The 26,763-nt window shown below is 45.3% G+C and overlaps 1 protein-coding gene across 5 annotated transcripts in view; it reads right to left on the reverse strand.

Moving 5' to 3' along the window:
* ITPR1 (inositol 1,4,5-trisphosphate receptor type 1) overlaps positions 1–26,763 on the reverse strand; it is a 330,213-nt gene that overhangs the window by 79,586 nt on the left and 223,864 nt on the right. For 4 of the 5 annotated variants that reach the window (XM_039240300.1, XM_039240301.1, XM_039240299.1 and 1 more), the window contains one exon: positions 25,613–25,803. The exons of the other annotated variant lie outside the window; for it this stretch is intronic. In XM_039240300.1, coding sequence (XP_039096231.1) covers positions 25,613–25,803 — 191 coding nt within the window. The remainder of the gene's footprint in view (positions 1–25,612; positions 25,804–26,763) is intronic. 5 annotated transcript variants of the gene reach the window in all.

A 26,763-nucleotide genomic window follows, 5' to 3' on the forward strand; every position in this document is an offset into this window, starting at 1 on the left:
AAAATAGGGCCTTTCCACACACCACCTGCCACTGTCCACATAGAGACGGTTTTGCTTTTCCAAAGGTTTCTCTCCACCCCACCTGGCAGGTTTGAGGTAAGCCTTCAGTGCATGCCCCTGGCGAGTGTGAGTGGGGAGACTGAGAAATCAGAAGGGAAATCAGAAAACTTTCTGTACTGGAAGAAATATCCTAATTAGGCTGGTAGTAGACAGAAAGGTGTGGTAGGAATAACAACAGCAGAAAACAATACCTGGGACCTATGTTACCTTAGGGGACAAAGGGAAACAAAATAGCAAAATTGCAGATGGGATTGAGGTTGCTAAACAGCTGACTTTAAAATAGGGATATTATCCTAGATTATTCAAGGGAGGAAATCAGATGCCATGTGGGAAGGACTCCATTCAGCACTGCTGGCTGGGAGGGTGGAGGAAGGAGCCATGACCCAAGCAATACAGGTGGTCTCTACTGGAAAAGGAAAGGAGACAAAATCTCCAGGGGAGAATCCAGAAAAAAATGCAGCCTTGCCAACACGTGGATTTCCAGTAAGGACTTGTATCGAACTTGTGAGATCAAAAATCTGGTCCTTTTCAGGCACTAAGTTTGTAGTAATTTGTTACAGCAGCCGTAGAAAACGAATAGAGGCATAAACATTTGTCAAATCTGATCAAACTGTACACTTACAATCTATGCATATTATAGTCTATAAATTATGTCACACTGAAAAGGGAGAGATGGAAAGAAGATGAATTTGTTCCCAGAAAGCCTGAGAACTAGATACAGTTGTCCAGAGAAGGGGCTACCTTCTGAGGACACCTCCCCTGGCAGACGGATCAGTGATGCTGCCTCATCGCTGCCCTTTCTTGACCTCAAAACCCCTTCCACACAAGCTGTCTTATCAGCATTTTAGAAGATTGCCAAGACGTATCATCATTTGTAAATCTGTCACATTACAGATCAAAGAGCTGGGTTAGGAGAGGTCAGGGTCTTCCTGCTCCCCCATCACGGGCCCTTTCTACTATCCTTCTTTTTTAAGGAACACACGGAAGCCGGGCCCCACTGGTTGGACAGGGAACTCAGAGGAAATGGAGGCTGCTTTGGAGGGCAGACACATAGCACCAACCCCAACATCACAGACAACAGGTCTGCTTGGAGTAGCTATAAGGAAGTCGGGGGCTGGAGCAGGTGAGCAAGTGACCAGTGGCACTGGTTGCCTCCTTGGCAGCTCTGGGGGGGGGGGGGGCGCTAGGCGTGGCTATTGTTAAGCCAAACTGAAAGACAAGAACCACAAGAAACACCAATCACCGAATGTTAAAGGAGGGAGGACTCTATTCCGGTAGTTTCCATTTCCAATGCTTTTCCCAGCAGAGAAACCCCATCCCCCTTTCCTCCCCAAACATCATCTTAGGGAAAGATGCCATGTTGAAGGAAGAAACACGCAGAACTGTTCAGTTTGAAACAAGGTGGGAAGAACCCTCTCTCTGCCACCCGGAGTCCTCCTTGCAACGGCAGGGTTACCAGAAACACTGTTTAGAAAACACCACTTCAGTCTGGCCCTCCACATTTTACACAGGAGGAGACTGAGGCCTGGGGGGAAAGGGCCTTGCCAAGGACAGAGAATCCTTGCCTCCTGACCATCCATGCCAGCCACTGTATGACCACGCTGGGCTGTGGCTGGTGACACGATGGCCTGAGTGTACACCCCTGCCCGCGGGTAACTGTCAGGTAGGTGGCCACAGCTGGCCTTCCTTGGGCTACGTCAGCTGTAGAGGTTCTAAGGAACTGAGGTCTTAGTTTAAAGTAATAATGAAAACACCCTTTCCCATCGCTTGAAAGTAACAAGGTATTGCCTGACAGCCACCCGCTATGGCCACTCAGGTCCTTGCAAAGAAATGGAACATGGTTTATGACAAGCCCACCCAGCTTCTGAAATAGAGGCACCCTGAAGTCCGAGACTAGGAGACAGCAGCACCTATTCTAGGAACAGGCAGGTAGTGTGCAGAAGGGGTGGGCAGACACTCCTTTCTTCAGGTGCAAGAGGTCACAGTCTCAATGACAATGCAGGCGGGGGTGCCAGGAATAGAATGGGAGACAGAGGCCTCCCCCCAGGCACTGGACACACACCAGGGAAGGCATGCAAAATGAGCATCTTATTGCAAAGCCATCTACCAGAGTTCAGAGACCTGAGAGGCAAAGACAGACTCTGTACCCCAGGCCACGGAGCCAGTCAGCCTGCACCTATAGGAACACAGGGCCTTTGAGAAGGGAGAAGCCCTTTATAGGCCACTTATCTCAAGAACGGGGAGTGGCAGGAAGCAGAGGCAGATGTGACCCCAGATGGAGCCTGTTGGGGGCAGGGACAGTCTGGGGGCAGCGGTCCACAGCACTCCTGGGACAGCTTCGAGACTTGGATCCTACCTTACAGGAAAGCATTTCCATGCTGTTGGCCCACCTCCTAGAAGCCCCTGTTCTGGGCCTGGAGGGAATCCAGAGAATGAGCTTTTCTGTGTCACTGCCCAGTATGACTTGACCGACCACCAAAGCCCACGAAGTTCCCTTTGCATGTTCACTTATCTGCTGTAAAATGAATTAAATTCCTGAGTCCCAGCATTTGAAGAATGTGACTGCCAGACAGAGCTCAATGCTTGAGCTTCCAGGGGCTGACGGAAATTCCTCCATGGAGTCAAATTTCTCTCTTTTTACTCTGCCTCTGCAACAAAAGGATCTCAGACTTGGCCTTGGGAGTCTTGGGGACTTGAGGGGACATCTCCAACTAGACCTTCCCAGCTTGAACAGATGCTCTGTGGGTGTCAGAGTGACAGCAATGGCTACCAGGGCTACCAATGGCTACTTGTGGGGTTCTCTTCCTGTCCCTGTGGTTAACTGAAAGTTCACCACTTCTTGGGGACCTCCTTTCTATAAATTATGCTATAGTGAATGGTAATTTAACACCTCCTATTTTTCAGGCACTAAGTGTTTTATACATATTATCTCATTTAATCCTTACAACTATCCCCTGAGGTACATATATGTACTATCATTAATCCCACTTTACAGGTAAGGAAACTGAGGCTCAAAGAGGTTGAATAACTTGCCAAGTCACACAGCTAGGAAACGGCAGTGGCGCCCCCGGGCTCGGCCCCCATTTGTCTGTCACATCAGCCCATGCTCTAGACCACTCTGCTTTGCTAAACACCTCTCACCTGACCAAGTTTGTCAACCTCTAAACACCTTCTAGCATTTTATAATCCACCCCTCTCCCCTGCGCCCCCAGTCTCTCAGCTGCACACACACAGGCTATTCTCACAGAAAAGAAGAGCCATGGTAGAAACACATGTGAATGTCCCAACTTTCCTCTGAGGCTTGATGCACTTGTTAAGATGGGCTCCCGAATAAGGTGTGTCTGTGAGGTGAAGATTCGTTGGGGCTGGAGGTTATATGTGAACAAAACCACAGTCACACAATGACAGCTATAGGTCTTGAGTCCTTTTCTTGGAAACCAAGGACAACAATCAAAACCCAAGATTGTGAACCCTGAACTAGGTGATAAAGCACACGTGGTTACACACAGCTACTTGGAGAACTGTACATCTGGAAACATAAATTTTAGCCTTCACTCCTTACTAGCCAGCCGCGTGATCTTGGGCAATTTACTTCACTGCATTTATGCCCTCAATTTCTTATCTAAACAAGGAGACTCTTACCACCTGCCTTGTCTGCATCACGTGGAAGCCAGGGGCCCATCAAGATTGCAATTACAAAACATTATGTGTGAAAAATACTTTGATTACTATGGGAACCTATTCCTTCAATGCAAGGTGCTGCTGTTATCTTTCAATTCCCCTTTCAAAGGAAGGGTATTAGAATGTAAGACAGGTGGGCCAACCTATGTTCTGGGTGTTATATGATGAGCAAAGTCTAGTGTGCAAAAAAACATCCAATGATAAACAATTTTAGCTGACACTGGCAGGTCAAGATGGCCTTTAAATGGATAGCAGAAACACAGTAAATAACAATTGTCAGTAACTGTCACAATAAAGGAAGTTAAAAAAAATTCCAGCTGGTGTTTCATTAGTTATAGAAACCATTCAGATTCCTTTTACACATAAAAATAAACAATTCCGCTTCCATTTCTCAAAATTTAATGTAACCCATGGCAGAATACAAGCTTGGTGTCAAATTCTCCTTCTGGATAGTCCCTAATCTTTCAACACAAATGGTTTGTTTTGTTTTGTTTTTTTTTGTTTTGTTTTGTTTTTACTATTCTTGACTTTGGGAAAAGTCTGATGAATGAAAAGAGTCTAATAATAAATTGGGCGTTAACAATCAAACACTCCCGTCGTATAAATGATCACTCTAAGAAGCAAAGTTTTTGCAGGGACTGAGATGGGTTTTAACCAGCAAACATCTCGAACTTTCAGCTCACCAAGCTCTGAGAGGATGTCTCTAGCTTTAATGAGTTTATATATAATACACATTCAAGGCATAAAATAAAAAACAGTGATGAGGCAAACCAAGTCTGGGTTAGAAAGTTATCCACATTTCAAGTTCATTTTTCTGAGAGAAAGTTCTCCCTGATCTAAATCATATTAGGTGTCTGTTGAGAACTTAGACACATATGCCCTGTTTCAACTACTCTGCCATGCACGGGCTGGACGCAGGCTACCTTCTGGTACAAGGCAGACTTCTGATCCCTGAGAGAAGAGGTGGAGGACAAAGAGATCCTCACTCAAATTAGTCTGGTCACTGAGCTCCAGGTAAGGGCCTGACCTTCAAAGTCAAGGCCAAAGCAGTGGCTCTTCATGACGCTTAACATGAATTAATTTTGGGTAGAGCAAGCAGAAAAGTCCAACCTGTTCTATAAAAACCACTTTTTTCCTGGGATGGAAAGCTTAACACCTCTCTTTTTTCTGTCTCCCAGTACCCACAGGAATCAGCACCTGTGAAGAAAGTCTGCCCTATTTGGTAAGCAGGCTGGTTCCCCCTCAGTGTGGATCAAAAAACACTAACAGTTTCTCAAATATTTATCAACAACAACCAACAAAATGTACTCCCCACCCTCAAAATTTTAAGGGTGCTATCTTACAAAGTCCTGTATGTGTAGGTAAACTGTAAGTAAACATCTCTAGCAATATTTAACAGTAAAATCAAACAGATTTCATAAAGGCAGGTCAGGCATCCTTCTAGAAGACCCTGGACCTTTGACCAAGGGACAAGACATTGAGAGACTCCATATTTTCTCCAGGTTCAACTCTCAAACCTCCTTATGGATGCCAAATCCACCATCTTTTGTGGGGGTGTAGTGGCACTGTCTCTTCCAGCCAAAGATGGGAGAGAAAAGAAAGCCTCCAGAGAAAAATAAAGATAACCAATGGAATGTGGAATAGTTCCAACCCCCGAATTTGCCTGACATCGCAGGGGACTGTAGTAGGGGCTTCCTCAGGAATCTTCTTCAAGTACAAGAAGGCATTGTGCTTGCTCTTCATATCAACATGAGGATTATAATATGGAAAGGTGGGTGTATACAGCAAGCAAGACTTTGATTAGACTTGACGAAGGACTTTTGTTAAAGCACTCAGGGAGGTTTGAGAATCTCAGTCCATGTACATCTACTCCACTAAAGAAAATGATGAGAATAAGCCCAAGTGTACATGTGGGGCACGCCAGCCTCCGGGAGTGCTCTCCAGGCTTGGTTCTAGGACTCAGTGAAAAGTAACTTCCGGCGGTTAGGGTAAAACACACAGGTCCCATTTCGGCCGCCCACAGACCTGCCATGGCATCTGTAGCATGGGTGCACAGGAGCCTTCTTAGTGAGCCTCCAACCTGCCCCATGAGGCCTGAGAAGATGTGTGTTGGAAAACTCTTCACATCAAAAATTTCGACTATCTATCCACACTGTGGTCTTTGGTCTTCTTTCTCTTCCATGTGCCGAGGGCAATGAATCAACAGTGACCTACTTTTCCTGCCCTAAAACCTGCAAGCTTCCCCAGGGTGTCCAACTTGAGTTCTGTATCCTTCGCACAGACACCAGCAGGGGCTCTGAGAAAGGGCTCTGTATCCTTCACATTTAGCAAGGTCCAAGTGGATAGGCAGGGCTGGCTGAGGAGTTGGGTGAGTTTGGAAAGGTCATTTGTTAGCATGTAGCCTCAGTTTCCTCACCTATAACGGGGGAAGGAAGAGAAGTACCACCATGCTGAGAGGCCTGCCGGATGGAGTAAAGGAGGCACCATGGATGAGAGCCCGGCAGAGGCCTGGTACCCAGAAGAATTTTATACTGGCCACTGTCCCTTCTCTGCTCTCAACGAACCTATGACAAATCCACTAGACCATAAAATCCAAAGAAAAATAAATCCACTCTGGCCTGCCGGGGGCAAGGACACTGGCTGGCAAAGAGCAAAACATCAACCAGAGTGAGTGCCTTCCTGATGGATATTCCAGCCACCCTCAGTCCTTTGCCCAATTCAACCAACTCTCAGGATGAAAGCTCCGCTGTGGATCCCATAGAAGCAGCTCCAGGACTTACAGCCCCAACCCCACAGGCCCCTTTCACTAGGTACGAGCCCACTATGTAGCTTCCAGGTGGCTGCAGAGAACATCCTTGGGATCTGGGAGTAAAATGTACAGATGGCCAAGAGGATGGAGACGGCCGGATGAAATTACATGGCACTCATCTGTGTAAGTGCTGCGTAATATATTATGGCTTTGGCTGCAGTAACGTGTATCCAAGCAGGTGATGGCCAGAGCCAGCTTGGTGCCCTTTAGAGGCACTGACTAGGGGTTGGCAGAGGCCACAGAGATCACTTAATCCAACCTCCCACCTGACAACAGGCATGTTACTGGGGTCCAGCCATCATTACATGCCCTGCTTCCCCCACCCCTCCCTGGTGCTGTGCTTCGACCACCTTGGCCTCCCTCAGCTCTGGCAATAGGCCAAGTCCACATCAGCCTGTCTGTCTGAACACCCTTGTCCTCTGCTTTTACATGGCTGGTCCCCATTGGTTAGGTTTGGGCTTAAATGGCACCTTCTTGGAGAAGCCTTTCCTGACCATCCTAAGTAGGTTCTCCTTGACACTCTATGGCCTGGTGGTTTCCTTCCTCATGGTTCTCCCAGTGTGTTAATTATTTAACTGGTTCACTAGCCATATCTCTCCACTAGACTATAAGCTCCTAGAAGGCAGGACTGACTACATCATGGCCAATTCATACAATGCTTGGCACCCACTAGGTGCTAAGTATCTGCTCTTTTGAGGAATGCACAATGATTCTGAAGGAGGTTTATTTCCAAAAAACTTCAACTGAATCGAGCTTTGCATCACGGCAGCTAAAGTTTAACTCAATTACCCAAAGATCCCTGTCTGTGAAAGCCCAAAGTCCTGCCAAATGGAAAAAATGAAGCATTCCAAAGACCAGGTGAAGGTGGCTGATGTGGCCTTCTCGCCTTTGAGAGGCTTATCAGGTTTGTACACATGCCTCTGTGATGGGCTCAGGCGGCCTGGAGACCCTTAATCCGTCTAGTTAACTGTTAACTACTCCAGCCCCACTGACACCTGCATTATTAACTATGGAGCAGGCAGGACAATCATTTGTGAGCCTTCCATCTCAGAACCTGGCTCGCTCCCCGACATGGTAACTACAGGCTCTTGGGCTGAACAGTTTGTGGGCTTGTGTTGCAAGGAGGCTAATAAAAACACATTTCTCAAACACCGTATGGTGAGGGCAACTGAAATACGTCCTCCTCAGATGCAATATAATTTTTTTAAAATCCTGAATACAGAGGGAAGCAAGTGACTAGAAGACATTAGATGGTTTACAGGACTACCCCTTCAGTGTCTGGGCCAATTTAATGGAAGAAAGTTTAAAATCCTCAGCTAAGAAAGTGGTAGAAACATCAAGAGAGCCTCTGCCATGTTCAAAAAGGACCTTGGAGGACCCTTAGGAAATGTTAAGTGGGCAGAGATTTTTCAGTGAAAAGAAGGGTCGTGGCAGAAGTCCCCAAGCTGGCTGTGGTTGTCCATCAGGTTCGGAGGCCCAGGCCCCATGCTTCTGCATCAGGTCCCTTTCCTACCCCTGTGTCAGGATTCACATTGTTGGCAGTTTCTAACGAGAAAAATATTTTCAGCCATGAAGTTAACTCTGTTGGAAGAGCTCCAAAGGGAAAGTCCCTCCAGTTACTCGGAGGAAAAAAAAAATTACCTTCTTGGTCTGGAATCTGGGGATATTTTATGCAGATGTCTCTAACAGAAGTTAATAAGGGGAAGTCAGCTTGCCTTTGATTATTCAAACAGGCTACTGCTATTAAGAGTTGCACAACTCTTGGGCAAGGCAGGGGTGGGTTTTGGCTTTTTTTAAGTTTGTCCTCATGGGAACTTATTCTTTTCTAAGAATATTTCATTCTAACTTCCCTACCCACATCTTTCCAATACCTCTGCTCTGGCGGGAATGTGGCCGGTATCACGGAGCCAGCTCATAAGGCTCTGTGGTGGGCACTCCTGGTGTCCACCACAAAGGAGTTCTGAGAATGAGAGTTCCATGTCCCTGCTGAGAACTGGAGGGAAGAGCCACCCTTTTTTTTTTTTTTTTTTTTTTGGTGATGGTTGAATAATTTCAACCTGCAACTCGCAGGTAACAGAAGTTGCCCAAGCTCCAGGAATTATTACTGTGGAACACACACGTTCTCTTATTTTCATGTGGACCTATTTTATAATGTGCTAGGTGACATAGGAGACATCAACCTGCCTAGGGCAAAAGCACACAGGAGGATGGAGGGAAATACAAACAGCCCTTCTCCTCTGGGGCATAGCAACTGTTCATACAACTGACAATGGAATCCACCTGGTTTGGGAGCAATCCAACAGCAAAGAGTGAGCTTCTACTGGGTGAGATTAAAGATGTCTGGGATAGGTCCTATAATGGAGGGGCTGGGTAATAAAAAAAAGAAAATCATGAGAAAAGAAATAGGGGAGGGTGAAAACAATACACCTTAGCGGAAACTCTTCTGATGTCCTGGAGCTACACAATGCAGAGCTCTTGTGGGGGGGGGGGAGGGAGGAAAAATACTCTGTTTCCGGAGACAGCTCCAAGAATCATGAGTAGGTGTGAGAAACAAGGAAGCTTATAGATTAAAAAAAAAAAAAGAAAAAAGAAGAAGAAAGAAAAGGGGGAAAGGAAGGAGTCAGGCAAGGGGGGGGGGTGAGATCTCTGGGAGACAGGAGAATTAAAGAACACCATGGCAACAAGTCCGTCCACCTACCCTGGCCGCCCACCCACAGCCAGATTCTTTGCTGACGCACTTGAGAACAAGCTGGTTCCTACCAGCTCAGGAAGGTGAGCAAACCCAGAGAGCTCATTAAATCCCTTCTCAGCGACTCTTGTCTGCCTGCAGATAGTGAGCAAGGAGGATATAAATAGAAGTTATATAACATCTCTTTGTTGATTCCTGTGCTTACCAAAAAAATGCAGCATGACCTTGTTTTTTCTGAAGCATTTTCCTCGGCCTACTGGTTGAGGACTTTAATCAAGTTAGATACCGTCTTAAAGTTTAAACAGCAGGATATAGATTTCCAAGTTAAGGGTACTCAGGACAGTCAGCCAAGTTCAGCACCCTCAGGGTCAAGTCCTCCTCAGGTATACAAAAATATCCAAGAGCTATAAGAAGTTTTTAAAGGAACTGTGTAGCTTCTTCTTAGAATGCTTCTTGATGATGCTAGGGGGTAGTATTAATTCCCAAGAGCAAAGAACCATCAATAAAATGGCTTCATGGGGTTTTCCAAAGGAGGTCAGAGCACTTAAAGAATAGATATATGTATGATTAAATAACTGATGGCTTCTAAATGACTCCAGGCAAAATCAGCACACCTTTTCTCTCTTAAAAGGTGAGACACTAAGGGTCCAGTGGATGGCCGCAGAGACACCTTCAAAAGTGAGCGCTACAGGGAAACACAAGTATGCTCTGAAATCCAGCCCAACCTGGCCAGTCCCCCAGGCTCTGCTGGGGCTTCGGAACAGATTCCCGCTTTGGCGCCTTTGCGCCGAGCTATTTAATAGGAGTGTGTGGTTACAGGATGCGCTGCAGAGCTCAGTGACTCTGATACCTTGTCTAACCTGTTGATACCACATAACTCTTAGAAACTGTTGCCATGGGAACCTGTCCCTCTCTGGCATTCATCGAAAATGTTACAGGTGCTAGAGAATTCAATGCCCTTAGTCTCAGTAAGCTTTTTCTGAGTCTCCCAAAGTGTGGCTTCAACCAAGAGGGCTTTCAAACCCATGATGGAGGGTTTTGAACACAAATGTCTTCAAAGGACAGGGGTTCATTGCACAGGGCATGGAGGGGAGGCGTGGTTGGGCTGAGGTAGCCTGGGAGTACATATAGGCCCCACTATGCATTTAAATTCTATATATAGTGTTCTTAATACATCACATCAGCTCAACAAAGATCCTGAGCAACAAAGTAAGTAGCTCAGACGGTAACCCCGGCAAGAGATGCTGTGGCTGTCATCACTGAAATGGGATTTCCTTGCTCATCAGAACTGGTGGGTGGGCAACAACACAATAATGCATAAATGCAAGCAGCACAAGAGTCCACATCCCCTGCTGGACCTCCAGTCCAAGGACAGTCACTTGAAATGCTTCAACCCATCTCTCAACTGAGTGGCTTTAAGCCTCCTGCCTTCTCCTCTTATAAGTTCCTGCCAGAAAAACAGGCTCTACCTTCTACAATATGAACAGTGCAGATCTGGTAGGAACCAACACATCTCCATGTCCCGACGCAGCAATGTTGCCAGGTAACAAATGTAGAAATATACTCAGAAAACTGTATGTGACAATATACAACCTCCGCGCTGCAGCTGATAACCGAGGGAGTGTTAAAACACCATGTTCTCTTAACACTTGGGCTTTTGGTGTGAAAATAAAATTAAACGGGATACTTCCTCTTGTAAATATAAGACAGGCATACAACTCACACATGCATCAACTAATTGGAAATAGTAGAGGGGTTTGCAACAGCCATCTGCAATGCACCCTGGCTTTCACTCCCCACTCTCCCTGCCAACATGAATTCCAGAAAACTCAAAGAAACATAATTGAGCAAGAGCCCTTCTTATATCAGGGAGAAGTTCACCTCTGACTGCACAAAGATACTCAATAAAGGACACCAGTGGAAACAAAAGGAAGGCTCCTACATTATTATAAAATTCACCATGCTTCCACTGTGTGGGTTTATAAGACAACTTTTAAAATTCATGGCCTAACCAAGCAGTGATTCCTTGCTTCTTAGATCAAATCAGTGAGGCATCCTAGCCCTAGCCCCAACAATAACAAGACAGACACTGCTCTCTACCGTGTGTAGCCCATGAGTGGAAACAGGCTAAGCCCCTGACATTGGACTCCTGTATCTTAAAGACTTTCTAGCATGGTAGAGAGTGAGGAGATGTTGGAGAGGCAGACCTGGATTCAAATCTCAGCTTTGCTAATTGGGTGACTTTGAGTAAGAGTGCTGGCTCTTTTGAGACTCATTTTCCTCACCTGTAACTGGAGCTACTGGACCTAGCCTAGATAAAGTATATAACAGCACTATGTACAGCTCCTGCCCTCTACCTTTATCTTTCCCCCCAAATGAATATTCTCCAACCAAAGACTCAGTGCAATTAGCCTCTTTGGGCAAAAAGGGTAAAACTTGAGATCTAACAAGCCTCACACTGTGCCAGAGTACATATGGTTCTTTATATGCAAGTAAAAAACAAAACTTGTTAATATTACAATCTAACCTTTCATATAAGCCCTAATTAAATAAGCTGCCTCTGTCTCCACAGAGAGGGAGTTATGCAATAGAGTTTCCTTGTCATTAAATTTCATAGACCCGGGAACATGGAACTTGATAGAGGTGAAGCAGCATGTATAGCACTTGGAAAGTTTTTATTTAGCAAACAAGACACTACATCTAAAAGAGAAAGACTTTCATGGTTTTCTTCTCTGTTATTCATAGGCCAGTATTATAACCAAAGCAAAGACACCAGCCACACGAGCTGTGCTCTGATGTATTTGAAGGCACAGCACTTCCACAGAGTCCATCCACCAAAAGACCAACCAAGAGTGAAGCCACAAATTCTAATTTGTCAGATAAATGGAGGCAAGGTCCTCAAAAGGGGTCCACAGCCCCCTTCCTTGGTCTCCAGGCAGGGGGATGTAGACCGTGTCTATGCCAGGGAAATCAATGGAGTCTTCTCATACAAGGAGGCACCAACACAGAGAGTGGAGAACTCAGGCTCTGGCAGCTATCTCAAATACAATTACCAGCTATCTTGGTGGCCCTGAGCAAGTACCTTGACCTTCTGGATCTTTTATATCCCCTTTAATAAAAAGGGGTCATGGCAGTACCCACACAGGATCACCACAGAGAGTAAATGAGATCATGTGGAGAAGGCACGTAGTGTAGCTCCTGGAACATGCACACTCAGATTCTGGTACTCGTTATCATTACTACTATCTCTAGTTATTAAGAAGAAGAAAAAACAGACCCTTAGTGTTCTGGGCATCATAAGGATATTTCTCCAAAGTGACATTATATATTTCCCTTAGACTTAGATAAACCTAATTCTGTTTCACCCCTAAAGTTAGACAGTGTCCCTCCCTTTAAAAAACTTTTTTTTAACATTGATTTATTATTGGGAGACAGACAAAGACAGAGCATGAGCAGGGGAGGGGCTGAGAGTGGGGGAGACACAGAATCTGAACGAGAGTCCAGGCTCTGAGCTGTCAGCCCAGAGCCCGATGCGGCGCTCAAACTCACGAACAGTGAGATCATGACCTGAGCCGGAGTCAGACATTCAACTGACTGAGCCACCCAGGCACCCCTAGACAGTGCCCCTTTTAACTGTTATAACCACTAAGAACAAATTTTCAGATCCTAATATTTATACTCTAAAAAGAAGGCTAGCATATCACGATGGCCATATAAGGGTCAGAACTTCTTTTAATTCAGTGGATATTTACTGAGCATCCACCATGGTCCAGGTGCTGAGGTGTAAGAAAAAGGTTTGATCCCGGAAAAAGTACATTTTTGGGTGGGTGAGTGGAGAGAAAAATGTACAACCGACAAGTAACCATGAGCAATTACTGTGTGTTAAGCACCATGTTGCGCTGAGTGTCTTGCACAGATCATCTTATTTAGATCTCAGAAGAGGTCTTGAGAGTAAGATTCTCTATATCGATGTTATGTACAGACGGGGTATGCTTCATCTAACACACATAGGGCGTTTTCTATGAAACCTGGGGGTGAAGACAAGCTTGCTTTCTGTTCCCTTGGGTCTTAGAATGAACTTCCACTTAAAGTGTGGCAGTCACTGTAGTGAATCAACAGCCTAGTGGTGGAGACCCCTACCTCTGCTTGAGAGGATCAAGAGAAAGCTTCCAGAGAAGGAGACATTTCAGACAGGGCTTGCGAGGTATTCCAGGCAAAGGGAATCAGGGCACGTCCCACATGGAGCATAGGCATCTGAGTACACAGAAGGGACTGGCATATGAGAACAGATGCAGCTCCAGGACAATGAGCATGGGGGTGTGGGTGCAGAATCCCAGGCAGGGCCAGATCATGTAGCATGCCCCTGGCTTCCATCATCTGCAGAAGGTTGTTTGTTTGTTTTTTTAATGTTTTCTTTATTTCTGAGAGAGAGAGAGACAGCATGAGCAGGGGAGGGTCAGAGAGAGAGGGAGACACAGAGTCCGAAACAATCTCCAGGCTGTCAGCACAGAGCCCAATGTGGGGCCTGAACCCATGAACCATGAGATCATGACCTGAGCCAAAGTCGGACGCTTAACTGACTGAGCCACCCAGGCACCCCTGCAGAATGTTAAGATTGGAAATGAGGTGATCAGGTTTCTGTTTGGGGGACATCATTGATAGCAGCATGCAAGAGGGAAATGCCCAGAGGCAGGGAGGGCTTTAAGAGGCTATCCCAGTCATCGGCGTGAGAGACAATCAGGCTCAGAACTCAACGCAGCCGCATGGTGGTCAGTAGTAGGAATTCTAAAGCCAGAGTGACTTTCAAGTCCCAGCTCCTCCCACCACAGCTGGGCCAACTTGAGTATGTCATTTAACCTGTAGGTGGCAACGGTCTGACTCATTACAAGTCCTAACTGAATGCTGACTACTGAACTACTGGGAGGTGGAGTGGGCACAGATTAAAAGAGGAAGATACTGGCACCCAGGTATCTTCCCTAAGCAACGGGGGGGTGGGGGTGCTGGTGAGCCCCTTGACCAGGAGATGGACTACACGAGAGCAAATGGGACAGAGGACAGGAGGTGACAGGTGCATTTGAGGTCCTACTAACCTAGAGTTAACACAGGTGGAGATGCTCAACGGGAATTTAAACAGAAATGTAGAAATCAGCAAGGAGGTGGGGCCAGCAGCTACACCTTTGTGAGCTGTTGGCATAAATGGTAGCTGGAAGCCATGGGAGTGGATGAGATCACCCAGGGAGCTTGAGAAAAAGAATACAAACAGGCTCCAACATTTCAGGTATTTTAAGATTAACTGTATATGCCCCAAGGCCAGTAGGAAACCTTTGTAGGAGGCACATAAATAGCACAGCACTGAGCCCTAAGGAAGTGGCTAGCTTAAAATGTGGAGGTCTGGGGTAGGTTGGTCAGAGAGGGCTCATAGATGAAAAACCTGCAGTCCCAACTATATGGACTCTTAAGCCACAAGTACAAATCCCCATGGGAAAGAGCTGCTTTAGTCTGCCTTCCAAATCTGTTGAAAGGTGATAAACAGGGGTAATGGAATATATCTGAGTAGAGAAGCTGAATGAAGGGAAGACCTCCTATTGGAAAAACAAGTAAGTCTTCTTTTAAAACATATCCCACTGATTGCCAGTGGGAAGACTTACTTGTTTTTCCAATAGGATGGACCTTGAGGGTGTTATGCTGAGCGAAATAAGTCAGGCAGAGAAGGACAAATATCATATGTTTGCACGTATAGGAGGATTAGGAGGAACTTGACGGAGGAACAAGGGGGAGAAGAAGGGCGGAAATGGTGGGGGAAAGGGAGAGAGGCAAACCATGAGAGACTCTTGAATGCTGACAAAAACTGAGGACTGATGGATGTGGGGGGGAGGGAGGGATGGGCATAGAGGAGGACACTTATGGGGATGAGCACTGAGTGTTATGTGGAAACTAATTTGACAATAAACTATTTGTAAAAAAAAAAAAAAACACATATCCCACTGTCCCTATACGTCCCCCCTCCACACACACACACACACACACACACACACACAAAAGGAAAGGAAAAGTAGACATGCCTCTTTCCTGCTTATTAAGTGACTAAGTGGCCAAAGTATCTTGGGACTCAGGATATTGATCATCTAAAAATCTGTCATTGCCATACGAAGGGATTCAAGAGTACAGAACAAAGACAGAAAGACATGGTTCTTTCCCTTCGACAGCTTAATATTTAAACAGCAAAGATTCAACAAGCACGGGGATTGGCAAAGATTTCCTTAAAGGGACAAATGCTAAATATTCTAGGCTATACAACCTCTGTTGCAACTCTTCAACTCAGCCCTCATAGCATGAAAGCAGCCAGAGATAACACTAAAGGAATAAGCATGGCGGTGTTCCAATAAAACTTTATTTACAAAAGCAGGGGATGGACTGGATTTGACCTACTGGCCATGGTTTGCCAAGCCCTGGACTAACACATCACAAGCTAACAGAGGAGAATCTGGTGTCAGCTTGGAAATTCCTAAGATGTATTCACTCCCTCCTTAGAAGTCATTAAGGAAAGTTAGGAAGAGCATAGACCTCTGGCTAAACCTGAAGGAAGAGAAAGAAGGGTGGAAAATCTGGACTTGTTGTGGATCTAAAAGGATAAAATGAAATGATGGCTCAATATACAACCTCTTTCAAATCTTCTCTGCCTTTTCTTTCCTGTTCCTTAGTCAAATGTTGGAGACTATAGAAAATCCAATGATTCCTTTGAAGACCTTCCTTAGAAACCAATTCCTGCTTCTAGGTTTTGCACAAAGGAAAAAGCTTAACATTCCACTTCCGAAGATCTCCCCTCAACCCCCAATAAATGTAGCCCACTACTGGAAGTCCAGAAGAGCAGATACATGCACCTGTCCACTTCTGCCTAAATTGACAGCTTTGCTATTCAGGAAAAAGGAAAAATAATACTTGGTCTCCATTTCCTCTAAAAACATGAGCCAGAGTGCACACTTTTCCCTCAAAGCACCTCAAGAGGACTGTTTCTTTATTTCTTTCTTTTTTAATGTTTGTTTATTTTTGAGAGAGACAGAGTGCAAGCAGGGGAGGGGCAGGCTCCGGACTCTAAGCTGCCAGCAGAGAGCCCAATGTGGGGCTTAGACTCACAAACTGTGAGATCATGACCTAAGCCAAAGTCGGACACTTAACTGACTGAGCCACCTGGGCGCCCCAGGACTGTGGTTCTTTATACCTAAGTGAGGAGGAGTCACACACGGATTTGCTGATAATCTCTGCAGTCACTGCTTGTCCTGAGCTGTAAAACCAAGCCAATAGGCCCATGGCTTCTCTAGGGTCCACGGTTGCCTGAAGAGCTGCCATGACGAGCTGTGTGAGGTGTCATTTTCACTTTTCAGAGAGTCATTCACGTATTATGAATGCTAACTACCTTTAAATGTTGATTTTCTACCTCCAAACCTAAATTTAGACCAAAAATCTTAAAAGACCTTTGAGTGACACATCAGTTTCATGGTAATGGTAATGGAGAAGAAAAGTAAGACAGTGAGGTACATATGTCAAAGAAATTACTTGGACCACAAAAAAAAAAAAAAAAAAAAAAGGAAGGAAAGTAAGTGCCTAGGTCAGGGAGCACTCGAAACCGCAGAGTGACTGGACTGCCCTTTGCTTCCTGCTTCACCCAGAATGTCTGTCAGGAAAGGTAGCCAGTACCCAAAGCATGGAAGTGTCCCGACCTCTGGACCTCTAACATAATTTCAAATATATAGTCAGAGGGACTTAGGTGACCTGAGTATGAAAAGAAGGTAAGAGGACCCCCTCACACCAGATTGTAAACCACTACACAAAAGCAGTAAGTTCAGGAGTCAGTTGTGTTTTTTTTTTTTTGACAAGAAACCTATTTTTAAAAATGAAGTCCATTTTTTAAATAAAAGACGTTTATTAATAATAAAAACAAAAAAACCCCCAGCATATCCTTCTATGACCCTGGCAACTATCTGAGGCACTTGCTGGGAACCACCCTAACTGTCCCAGGAGCCCTGTGAGGCGGTCACTCTCACCACCCTGCTGTCCAGCTGGCAACGATGCTGACAGAGGTCAAGGGCTTTGCCCCATGTCCTCAAGAAGGACATGGCAAAAGTAAGGCTCAAACCCAGACCTTCCTCATTCCATATGACCAGTCCCCATGGCAGCAGCTCACATGCATGTGCTCTCTACTGAGACACGTGCTTTACCCCCAATGCTACTCCGTTTTATCCTCTCGACAGCTCCATAAGGAAGGGACTTAGTTTTTCTCTTATTTTACAGATGAGACAGCTGAGTTTCAAAGCATCCTGAGAAAGTCCAAGGTCACCCCACTGGCCGTGCGCAGAGCTGGGATTCCAACACAGGTGTTTCCACTGTGGAGGCCAAGTTCCTTCCCACGTCAGAGGCTGCCCTTCTAGCCAGCATCCCCGGAGTCTCTGACCCTTTACCACCAGCTCTCAAAGGAGGGCCAAGAGGCAGCTGTTCAGACCTTTCATAGCTCCAGCTGAAAGGCAGACAGTCCAGGAAAGCCTGCTGGGGACAGGCCACCTGCCTCCCTCTTATTTCAAGGCCAATGGCTCCCAACCCCCCACACTAGGGCGGGGGTTGGGGGTGGGCAGCCATCTTCTGACGGTGGCAGGCTACACTCATTTCCCACATGGATAAAACCTGAGGTCAGAAAACACCACTCAGAAGTGACTCATTTCTGACTTCCCTGCCAAAAACAACACCCTTTTACGTAACTTGCTCACACACTAATCTCCTCCTCCTTCTAAGGGTGAGAGTCCTGTCAAACCAAGGCTGCTCGTCCTCACAAACTGGCCTTCCATTTCCAACAAAGGCAAATCAAATTGTCCTTTCTGCCTTCATCTCCCTGCTAAGTGGGGTCAGAGGTAGCCAGACCAATGTGCTCCTCCAATGTGCTCTTCTGGTAACTCCTTCTGTAAGGGGTGGGAGATTTCATATATAATATTGGCTCTCGGGCTGATTTCTTAAGTCAACCACAAAAAATAAGTGTGTGGTGGGGGAAAGGCCCCAAGGACTAGGGATCTCTCTCAGATGGGTCTGCAAGCCAGGTTCCCAACGGAGCACTTCTCACATTTTCCATCTCCAGCTGCGTACGTGCAGAAAAGAAAGCCCTTTTCGGGTGTGTCTGTAGGCTAGACTTGGCATAGGAATAGCTGTGGGCAGCCATTTGATACATAAAATTCACTGTGCTTCTGCAACCAGAAGCAATTAGTCCAAAAAAATTTTTTGTTATGTCTGTCTCCTTAATTTGCAATGAGGTCCTCTATGGTCATGTCAGCACATATATCCCCCCAACATCTGTATTGGCTTAAAAAAAAAACCCAAAACAGGGGCGCCTGGGTGGTTCAGTAGGTAAGCGTTCAGCTTTGGCTCAGGTCATGATCTCACCGTTCATGGGTTTGACCCCTGCGTGTGGCTCTGTGCTGAGAGCTCAGAGCCTGCTTCAGATTCTATGTCTCTGTCTCTGTGCCTCTCTCCTGCTCGTGCGCTCTCTCGCTCTCTCTCTCCCCCCACCTCAAAAATAAACATCAAAAATTAATAATAAAATTTAAAAAACCCCAAACACGAGATATGTTCAAAGATATACTTTACTCCTCCTCTTCTCCAGGTGAGGACGGCCTCTGCCCTCCCGCAGGGAAGAGGAAGCAGAGGGAACTTCCCCCAGGGTGCTGGTGGGAACGTCTCAGGAGGAAGGAACACAGAAATTGGCAAGGACTTGAAGGACGGATATGCAAGTGCCGTAAGGCTTGCTGAGCCCTGAGTGTGCCAAAAATTAATTCATAAGCAAATGCTTATTTTATAGTTTCTCACTTGCTACAAAACACCAAGCAGAAAGATTCCTTCTGAGGGCTGGTAGGAAGGGGGTGAAACCAGAGTGGGGAGAAAAAGTAGGGGTTGCTCAAAGAGAAGCCTGATTCCATGGTTTGGCCATGTCACCCCACCTTGTGAAGCCCAAGGCGGGTGGTAGCATGCCCTTGTTCCTGTAAGCACAGAGTTCACCATGAAGTCTGAGGTGCTCTGACGGCACTCAGGTCCGAGTAGTTTTGAGATTAATATCTACCTCTGAGATAAGCCAGGGCACTGACAGAAGATGCTCAAAGATCTGAGGACACTATCCGTAAGAGTCCATTGTGCCAGGATGGGAAATACCCTAAATGTGGCTTCCTGTCATTCTCAGGGCTTTAGGTGATGATGTGATAGGTAACAAGGTTTCAGAATAAAGGAGCAAACTCTATCCTTGAGGGTTCCCAGCAAGCACTACATGCCTGTATTTTTGGATTCCTATAACTGATTCCTCCAAGGTCTGGGCAATGATATTCAGAACTTTTGGAGAGCTACGGGCCCCACTGACTTCATCCTTAGGACTGGGATGAATACTCACAGATCATCCAGAAAGGGAATGACAGGAGTCGTCACTTCTTCAAAGACAGGACTTAATTTTCAGGGAGAACAAAGGTCCTCTATGGCAGACAACAGTGCCTATTTTTTTTTTTTTTTTAACTTGAGTATCCAACTCAGGGGTTTGACTATCCATGGTAGGTATTCAATCAATTATAATCAGGGGGTCGGGGGGAGGAGCCAGTCTCCAAAGTTGCCCACTGCCATACAGTTCCCTCCTAATATGCACATTCCGTTGTCTCATCAACAGGTGGGACTTTTCTCACTCCTCTGAGACTGGGCTGACCTTATGACAAAGCTTATGATTGGCTTTGACCAAAAGGATGTGGCAGAAGTGACATTCTAGGAATCCCCCTGGGCCCAGGACTTAAAAGGATTTGTAGCTTCCACTTTCTGCTTCTTGAAATACTATTTAGACCCCAGCCACGATACTCTAAGAATTCCAAACCACATGGAAAGGCCACATGGAGGAGAACCAAGGCCATCCAGGGGACAGTCTCCACTGAGCTCCCAGAGGACAGCCAGCACCAAGTGGTCACTGTGGCCAACTACCCAATCAAGCCCATGCCAAAATCACATGGTATATAAGAACCGCTCGGCTGAGCCCAAGCCTACAGAAGAGTGACAGGTGTCAGAATGGTCACTGCTTCAAGCCCCTAAATTTTGAGAGGGCCACTAAAGCAACAGAACTAAAATAGGGGGTGGAAAGGACAAAAGGCACATGGCATTTAGTCTAGTTCAGAACCCTTACTGAACCTCAGTCTCCTCAGACTCCAATGAGATTGCCTGAGTGGAAGGACTTAATATGCAGTAAGTCCCCAAGCCCAGGGAGAATGGATGCTAGTCCCACGGTCTTTGTGAGCTCTGTGGCCATGAACCCATCCCTGGCCCACCGACACCTCTGTCCCTGAAGGTGACAAAGAGTTATGTGGTAAGAAGGAATACACCATCTTTCTTTATAAAGCACCTACTATTCTTACTCAGACCTTTACCATCATCCTACAGAATTAAGTCATCATAGGCAAGGAGGAGTTCAGAGAGCCAAGCTGCCCTGGTTTAAATCTTGGCTCTGCTACTTACTGACTGCATGATGATTTGGGACAAACTCCTTAATGGGTTTTCATTTTAGTTTCCTCACTTGTAAAAAGGAGTAATTATGGCATCTACCACCTATAGAGTGTGTGAGGATTAAATGAGAGGGTACATGAAAATATACTGAGGCATAATTCCTGACTCACAGTAAGCACTTAATTGGCTATTATCATCATCATTATGGTTTTTGCTTTTGTTGATTTTTAAAATGATCATACAGTAAAACTAACTTTTGGTTAGTTTTTATGGTGTGAAGTTCTATGAACTTTCACACATGTATAGGCTCATGCGGCCACCACCAAAAGCAGGAGACACAGTAGTGTTATCACACAAAAAAAATCCCTTGTGCTATTTCTTTAGAGTCAAATTCTCCCCTTGCCCCTAGTCCTGGAAAATACTCAACTGTTCTTCATCACTACAGTCTTGTTCTTTCGAGAATATCACAGAATTAGAACCATGTAGTATGCTTTCTTTAGAGACTGGCTCCCCTTTCTCAGTATAATGCCTTTAAGATGCATCCAAGTTACTGCATTTAACAACTGTTTGTTCCTTTTTTAAAAATTTTTTAAAAATGTTTATTTTTGAGAGAGAGAGACAAAGCAGGAAGAGGGGAGGGGCAGAGAGAGGGAGAGGGAGACAGAATCTGAAGCAGGCTCCAGGCTCTGAGCTGTCAGCACAGAGCTCGATGCAGGGCTCCAACTCATGAACTGTGAGATCATGACTTAAGTCAGACACTTAACTGACTGAGCCACCCTGGCACCCCAATAGTTTGGTCCTTTTTACTGCTGAGTAGTATTCCATTGTATGGATCACCTGGAATTTGTCCACTCATCATATTTTTCATAATTATTTTCACAAGCCAAGGAAAACTTCAGAAATGGAATCATCCAAACATCACTGCTAGGTTCTAGGAATTCCTGGGAAAATATTAATAATTGGTTATAGGTTCTGATTCAAGGTGACAAGGCACCCAGGGGTCCATACTTATGCCTCACACTTGATAGACACAGGAACAGAAACCCAGGAATAACTTCCTTAATCCCACACAGACCCGGACCGGAAGTCAGGTCTCATTCTTCTTCTCTCTCCACATGAAACATGTTCTAAATCCTGGGAAGAGGTGCTTACAAGCACACGGGTCCTTCTGCAGCCCTCTTCCTGGAGAGGTGAGATGTAGCTCGGGAAGCCTCTATCCCTCTATGCTTCCCTGTGACCGCCCTTACTACCACCTGTCGCTGAGAAACACTGATCCATAGAAGCCCACCTGACCTCAGCCCGACTTCCCTTCCTGATACCACAACAGGACAATGTGAACAGGAGCAATGGGCACGGAGTTGCAGCTGGACCTTAGCCAGCCTTGACAGGATTACAGCATTTCAGCATTCATTAGTGGTCACATCGGCAGCGTTAACCCAACTCAGAATAACTTCCCACAGCTGCTCATCTACTATTTCAACCAGCTTCTCTAAAGCAGGATGAAATTCTGAATCACTCTCCCTGGGGTTTCAAGGTTCTTAACTGGCTCCAGACACAACCCGAGTTCCACATCATTCTCTCCAGAGAAAGAAGGCTTGAGGCCGAGGGAGATCTCACAAGTCAACTCTAGGCTAGAATCAATTTTCCTGGAACCATAGGTCTCTATTGAAGCAGTGGGCCAGATTCTCCCCTCCACCTTCTGAGGTCACAGAATGGGAGAGGGTGGGGGAGGACGGGGCGAGGGAGAAAGAAAGTGTGAGCATGTGTGCCCTTGGTGTTATGCCCTCCCATCCTGGCTCACCCACTCATGAGCACACTGGCTCGTGTAAGAGAAAACATCTCCACTCGCTGCGAGGCTGAACGACTGGAGCTCTATCGTGGCAGTTCATCTGGAGCCTGAGCTTATGAGTAATAAATGTGTGAAAACATGAAACTAATATTCATAATTACTTTACGAGATAAAGAACTTGAAGGAAAAACAGCTTCTGTGTGCCTTGCCATCACCATGAGGGGTACACTGTGAAAAGCACGGCACCCCGCCAGAACCTCAGACTTCATCTCGCCAGCCAGCCTGAGCGCCGGCGGCCCTCGGCCCCCGCAGGCACTTTCCAAGTTTCATTACTCCTTAATTAATGAGGCCTTCATGCGTCTCATCATCCAGACTCTTTAAAGCCTCAAAGAGCCAAATGGGACCTCTGACCTTCTCATCTTCCTAAACATCTGTTTAGGCCCCATTTTGGCCAATATTTACCAAGATTCAGTGGGTCTAGGGTCCATCCTCAAGCAGGGAGTGTTTGAGAGTCCACATTCATGATATCCCATCCCTAATCTTCTTGCCCCAGTAGGTTCAGTATTCTCTTCTTCTCCACAGTTTTTCTTTTCTACTGAGGTATAAGTTATGTACAGTAGAGCACACCAATTTTAACTGTATGGGTCACTGAGTTTGAAACTGGTATGTACTCCTGTAATCACTTCCTGGATGGAGACATTAGGTATCTCCAACACCCCAAAATCCCACCACGCCTCTCCTAGAAAATATGCTTTCTCACATTCTGACCAATTTTATCATAGAATTCTTTTCAGTTTAAGTTCTTGTTAGCTCCCCTGACATTCTTGCTAATTAACTTAATTACTTAACTGCCACCTTCTAGACTGTTCTCGACTCGCCTGTCCAACACTGCCGGATCTGTAGTCCTAAGTGGCAGCGCCAAGGCTCCTCCACGGGCTGCCCTGTACTGCACACAAACTCACACCCACCGCCAGTCCCCATTCACCACCCTATGCCAGCTCTGCTCAGTCTGACGGACCCAATCTTTGTTCTGCCAGCACCTCTCCAGCTCCTATACCCTGGGCCTCATCTTCTCTCCCAAGTAGCACAAGTGAGCTGCCCCATGACCCAGCTCCAGCCCAATTTCCAGCCTTCAGACCCACAGCCATCCTTCAAAGCCAATCTCATCAAAAAAAACCTTTCACTGCCTCCTCACACAGATGCGATTACTTCTTCTTTGGAGGGTCCATGTTATCATTCTTACCTTTTAGGTGGCATTACCATGATCCTTGAGACAAATACATGTGTTTGCTTTCTTGTATCCTTGCTAGATTTTTCAATTTCTTTAATACTGAGCCTCTAGGATTCTAGGATTTCTCTAATTAGTGAAGGTTTAAAAGAAAACTGGGAAGAAGAAGGAATAACCTAGGGTTTCCAACTATTTCTTTAGCCAGAGGAAAAAAAAACCTGTCACCCACCATCAAAATCTTTTCATTAAAGCAAAGACACTGGAGCTAAAAGAAAAACTGGAGAGGATGTAATATCAGAATAAAATAGTAAGATGGTCCTTCAAAGTGAATACACTTGGTATATGAAAAACTCACCATCATGTCTCCATTTTTTATGCTTGGCTATGCCTGGAGAACATTCTCATAGACCAACTGGCTCCAGTATCTAGAAACCACTGCTTTCTAGTCCCTACTAAAGCAGTGTGTACACACAAAGCGCTCAATAAATGTTTAGTTCAACGGATCTAGTCACTGCAGGTCATATGGTCGAAAGACAAGGAGTGTTTGAGCACTGCATCCATTCCAACATGGCAGTAGGTGGCCCTATCCTCATGATGAGAACGACGATAGGATCCATCCACGCTGACAGTCAGACTCACATGTGACAAAATCAAACAGCAATCCCAACATGTTACAACCCTGGTGCAAGTGATGATTCAGGCAAGCAGTGAACTCTGCCTGTAGCACCAATCTCCAGTTATGGCAATGCCTAATAATGAACTTTGGAAGTGTGTTGGGGCAAACAGGGAATGGAGGGGAGAAGACACGACCCGCACAGTTGGCTGTGCAGTGTGTGCAAGCAGCAGGGTGCCTGGTAGAGTAAGCAGGGGCCGCAATTCAACCTGGCCCAGGGCAAACCTCCCCACAGCAAGGCACGTTCTTGTCTGGTTTGCACAATGAACCAAGACTCGATTGATCAAGACTCTGAATTTAAGTTCAAGCCCAAGAATTTAATGTCAAATATACACATAAGGGCAAATTTTATGGTGTATTGCTATATCTCAATAAAGCTGTTATCAAAATGTGTACACACACACACACACACACACACACACACAGTTAAGTAAACCCTTATTCAAGAGCCAAAACAGAAGGAAGACTGCATGAAGGGGATAAAATATTTAAAGAAATAATTTTAACTGCCATTTCTACATGAAAATTATAAATACTATTAAATTCATTTAAATTGCCTTAAGGACTTCTGTCAAGAATTTTATTAAGCTTTTATTATTGTTTTAAAATCTTTATCATATCCGGCTAACAAAAAAATCATCTATGCATCTTTGAACAACCTAGCCTGACTTTTCCTCGTTAGTACAAACTGGTGTTATTAGTTAAAATGGTTGTATTGAGCTTTTCACTTGAAAGGTAGGGAGATTTATAGCCAGTATCTACAGATATAAAAGTTAAATCCAAATAGCACACACAGTCCAAAATCCTTTTTGGTCATCCTCTGATGGGACTGTGTATCATCTTAGATAAAAACTGTAAATACACTTCATTTAGTCACTCATTGAACAAATGTTTATGGATTTCCTACCATGCCCCAGATCTTGGATCAATTTTCTTTGTACATCCTCAGCAGTTTATCATTTTCAAATGTAACTCATGTTTTGAAACCAAGTCTAAACTATGACTGAATGACCAAGGAAGACACTGGTAGAATTCATTTTCCAGAAAAACAGAAATGTGTACTCTAAGAACGAGCTGTCTATCATAGAAGAGTCTTGGCATCACCAGGGTGCCTAGCTTCCAGAAGAGATTCTCTCCCTGCTCAGTAGGGATGCCACACAGCAGCCAAGCTGCTGTCTTACCTGTATAGTAGTGTTGCCTCCTTCCAGAAGGGCAATGGCCAGGAGAATGCTTTCATGAAACACTCGGTCACTGGATGCGTTCATTATGAGGTCAATGACCAGATTGGAGGCACCCTCCTTGTCGAGGTGGCACTGAACCTCAGCCAGGCTCATCTCACCCCTGCTTGTGGAGCTGGACCCAGAGCCTCCCGCTAGGAAGATGGAATATTGTTCTTATTAAACCACAATCAGAGCAGCGAATGACCATGTATTGCATACTTACTATGGACCAACACTTAATGCATTAAACATTTTAACAGTATTATCTCCTTTAACCTTCTTAAAAACCCACGAGGAAGGTACTAATTATTAGCACAGAGATGAAGTCACTTGTCTTCAAGGGAGACACCCAGCTTATAAGTAGCAGAGATGGTAACTTGAATGTAGGCAGAGAAGATGAAGAAGGATATATTTCTAGCAAGAGACCTAAAGCCACCCAGCCAACAGTCTTCCTGGCATTAGACTACAATGACTTGGTGCAGAATTATCAAGAACTAGTTTTGAGTTCAAGAGATAAATCAAACTTATACATGTCTTAGAACATTCTTAAAAAAATAAAATCTATTAACAATGATGTTAGCCCTGTTTCTAACAAACCCACCCTAGCTAGCCCCAAACTCACCCTTTCACATAATTTATGTCTGTTCATTCATTCAATAGTTACTCTGTGCTTGGCATGGAGCCAAGAGCTGGGGATAGGAGAGTTGAGGAAACAAATCAAATTCCCATCCACACTGAGCCTGAGATGACATGAATAAACTTAAGAAGACAGAGCATATGTCATCTAGTAGAATGGATTCCAACTGTGTTTAGAAAGTGCCTATTTAAGAACTTGCCTTGCACTATTATTGGCAATAACTGAAACATTAATGTACATGGGGACATGGGCTGATCAATTTCAAAACAAAAACAAAAACAAAAAACAAAATCATATATCAGTCTTTCCCTGCAGACCTCAATTCAAATGCCACCTGCTTGTCTTGACTATCTAGATCCATTATATCCACACTGCAGAATAGAAATTGGGTTGTCAATCTTCTCTCTTATAGTTTTTTAAAGAAGAATTGGTCTCTGATTCATTTCTAAACACCTGAACACTCTCCTAATGCCTC

This window comes from Hyaena hyaena, unplaced genomic scaffold, assembly GCF_003009895.1.
Source record: "Hyaena hyaena isolate Hyena2069 unplaced genomic scaffold, ASM300989v1 scaffold_172, whole genome shotgun sequence".
Taxonomy (NCBI): Eukaryota; Metazoa; Chordata; class Mammalia; order Carnivora; family Hyaenidae; genus Hyaena; species Hyaena hyaena.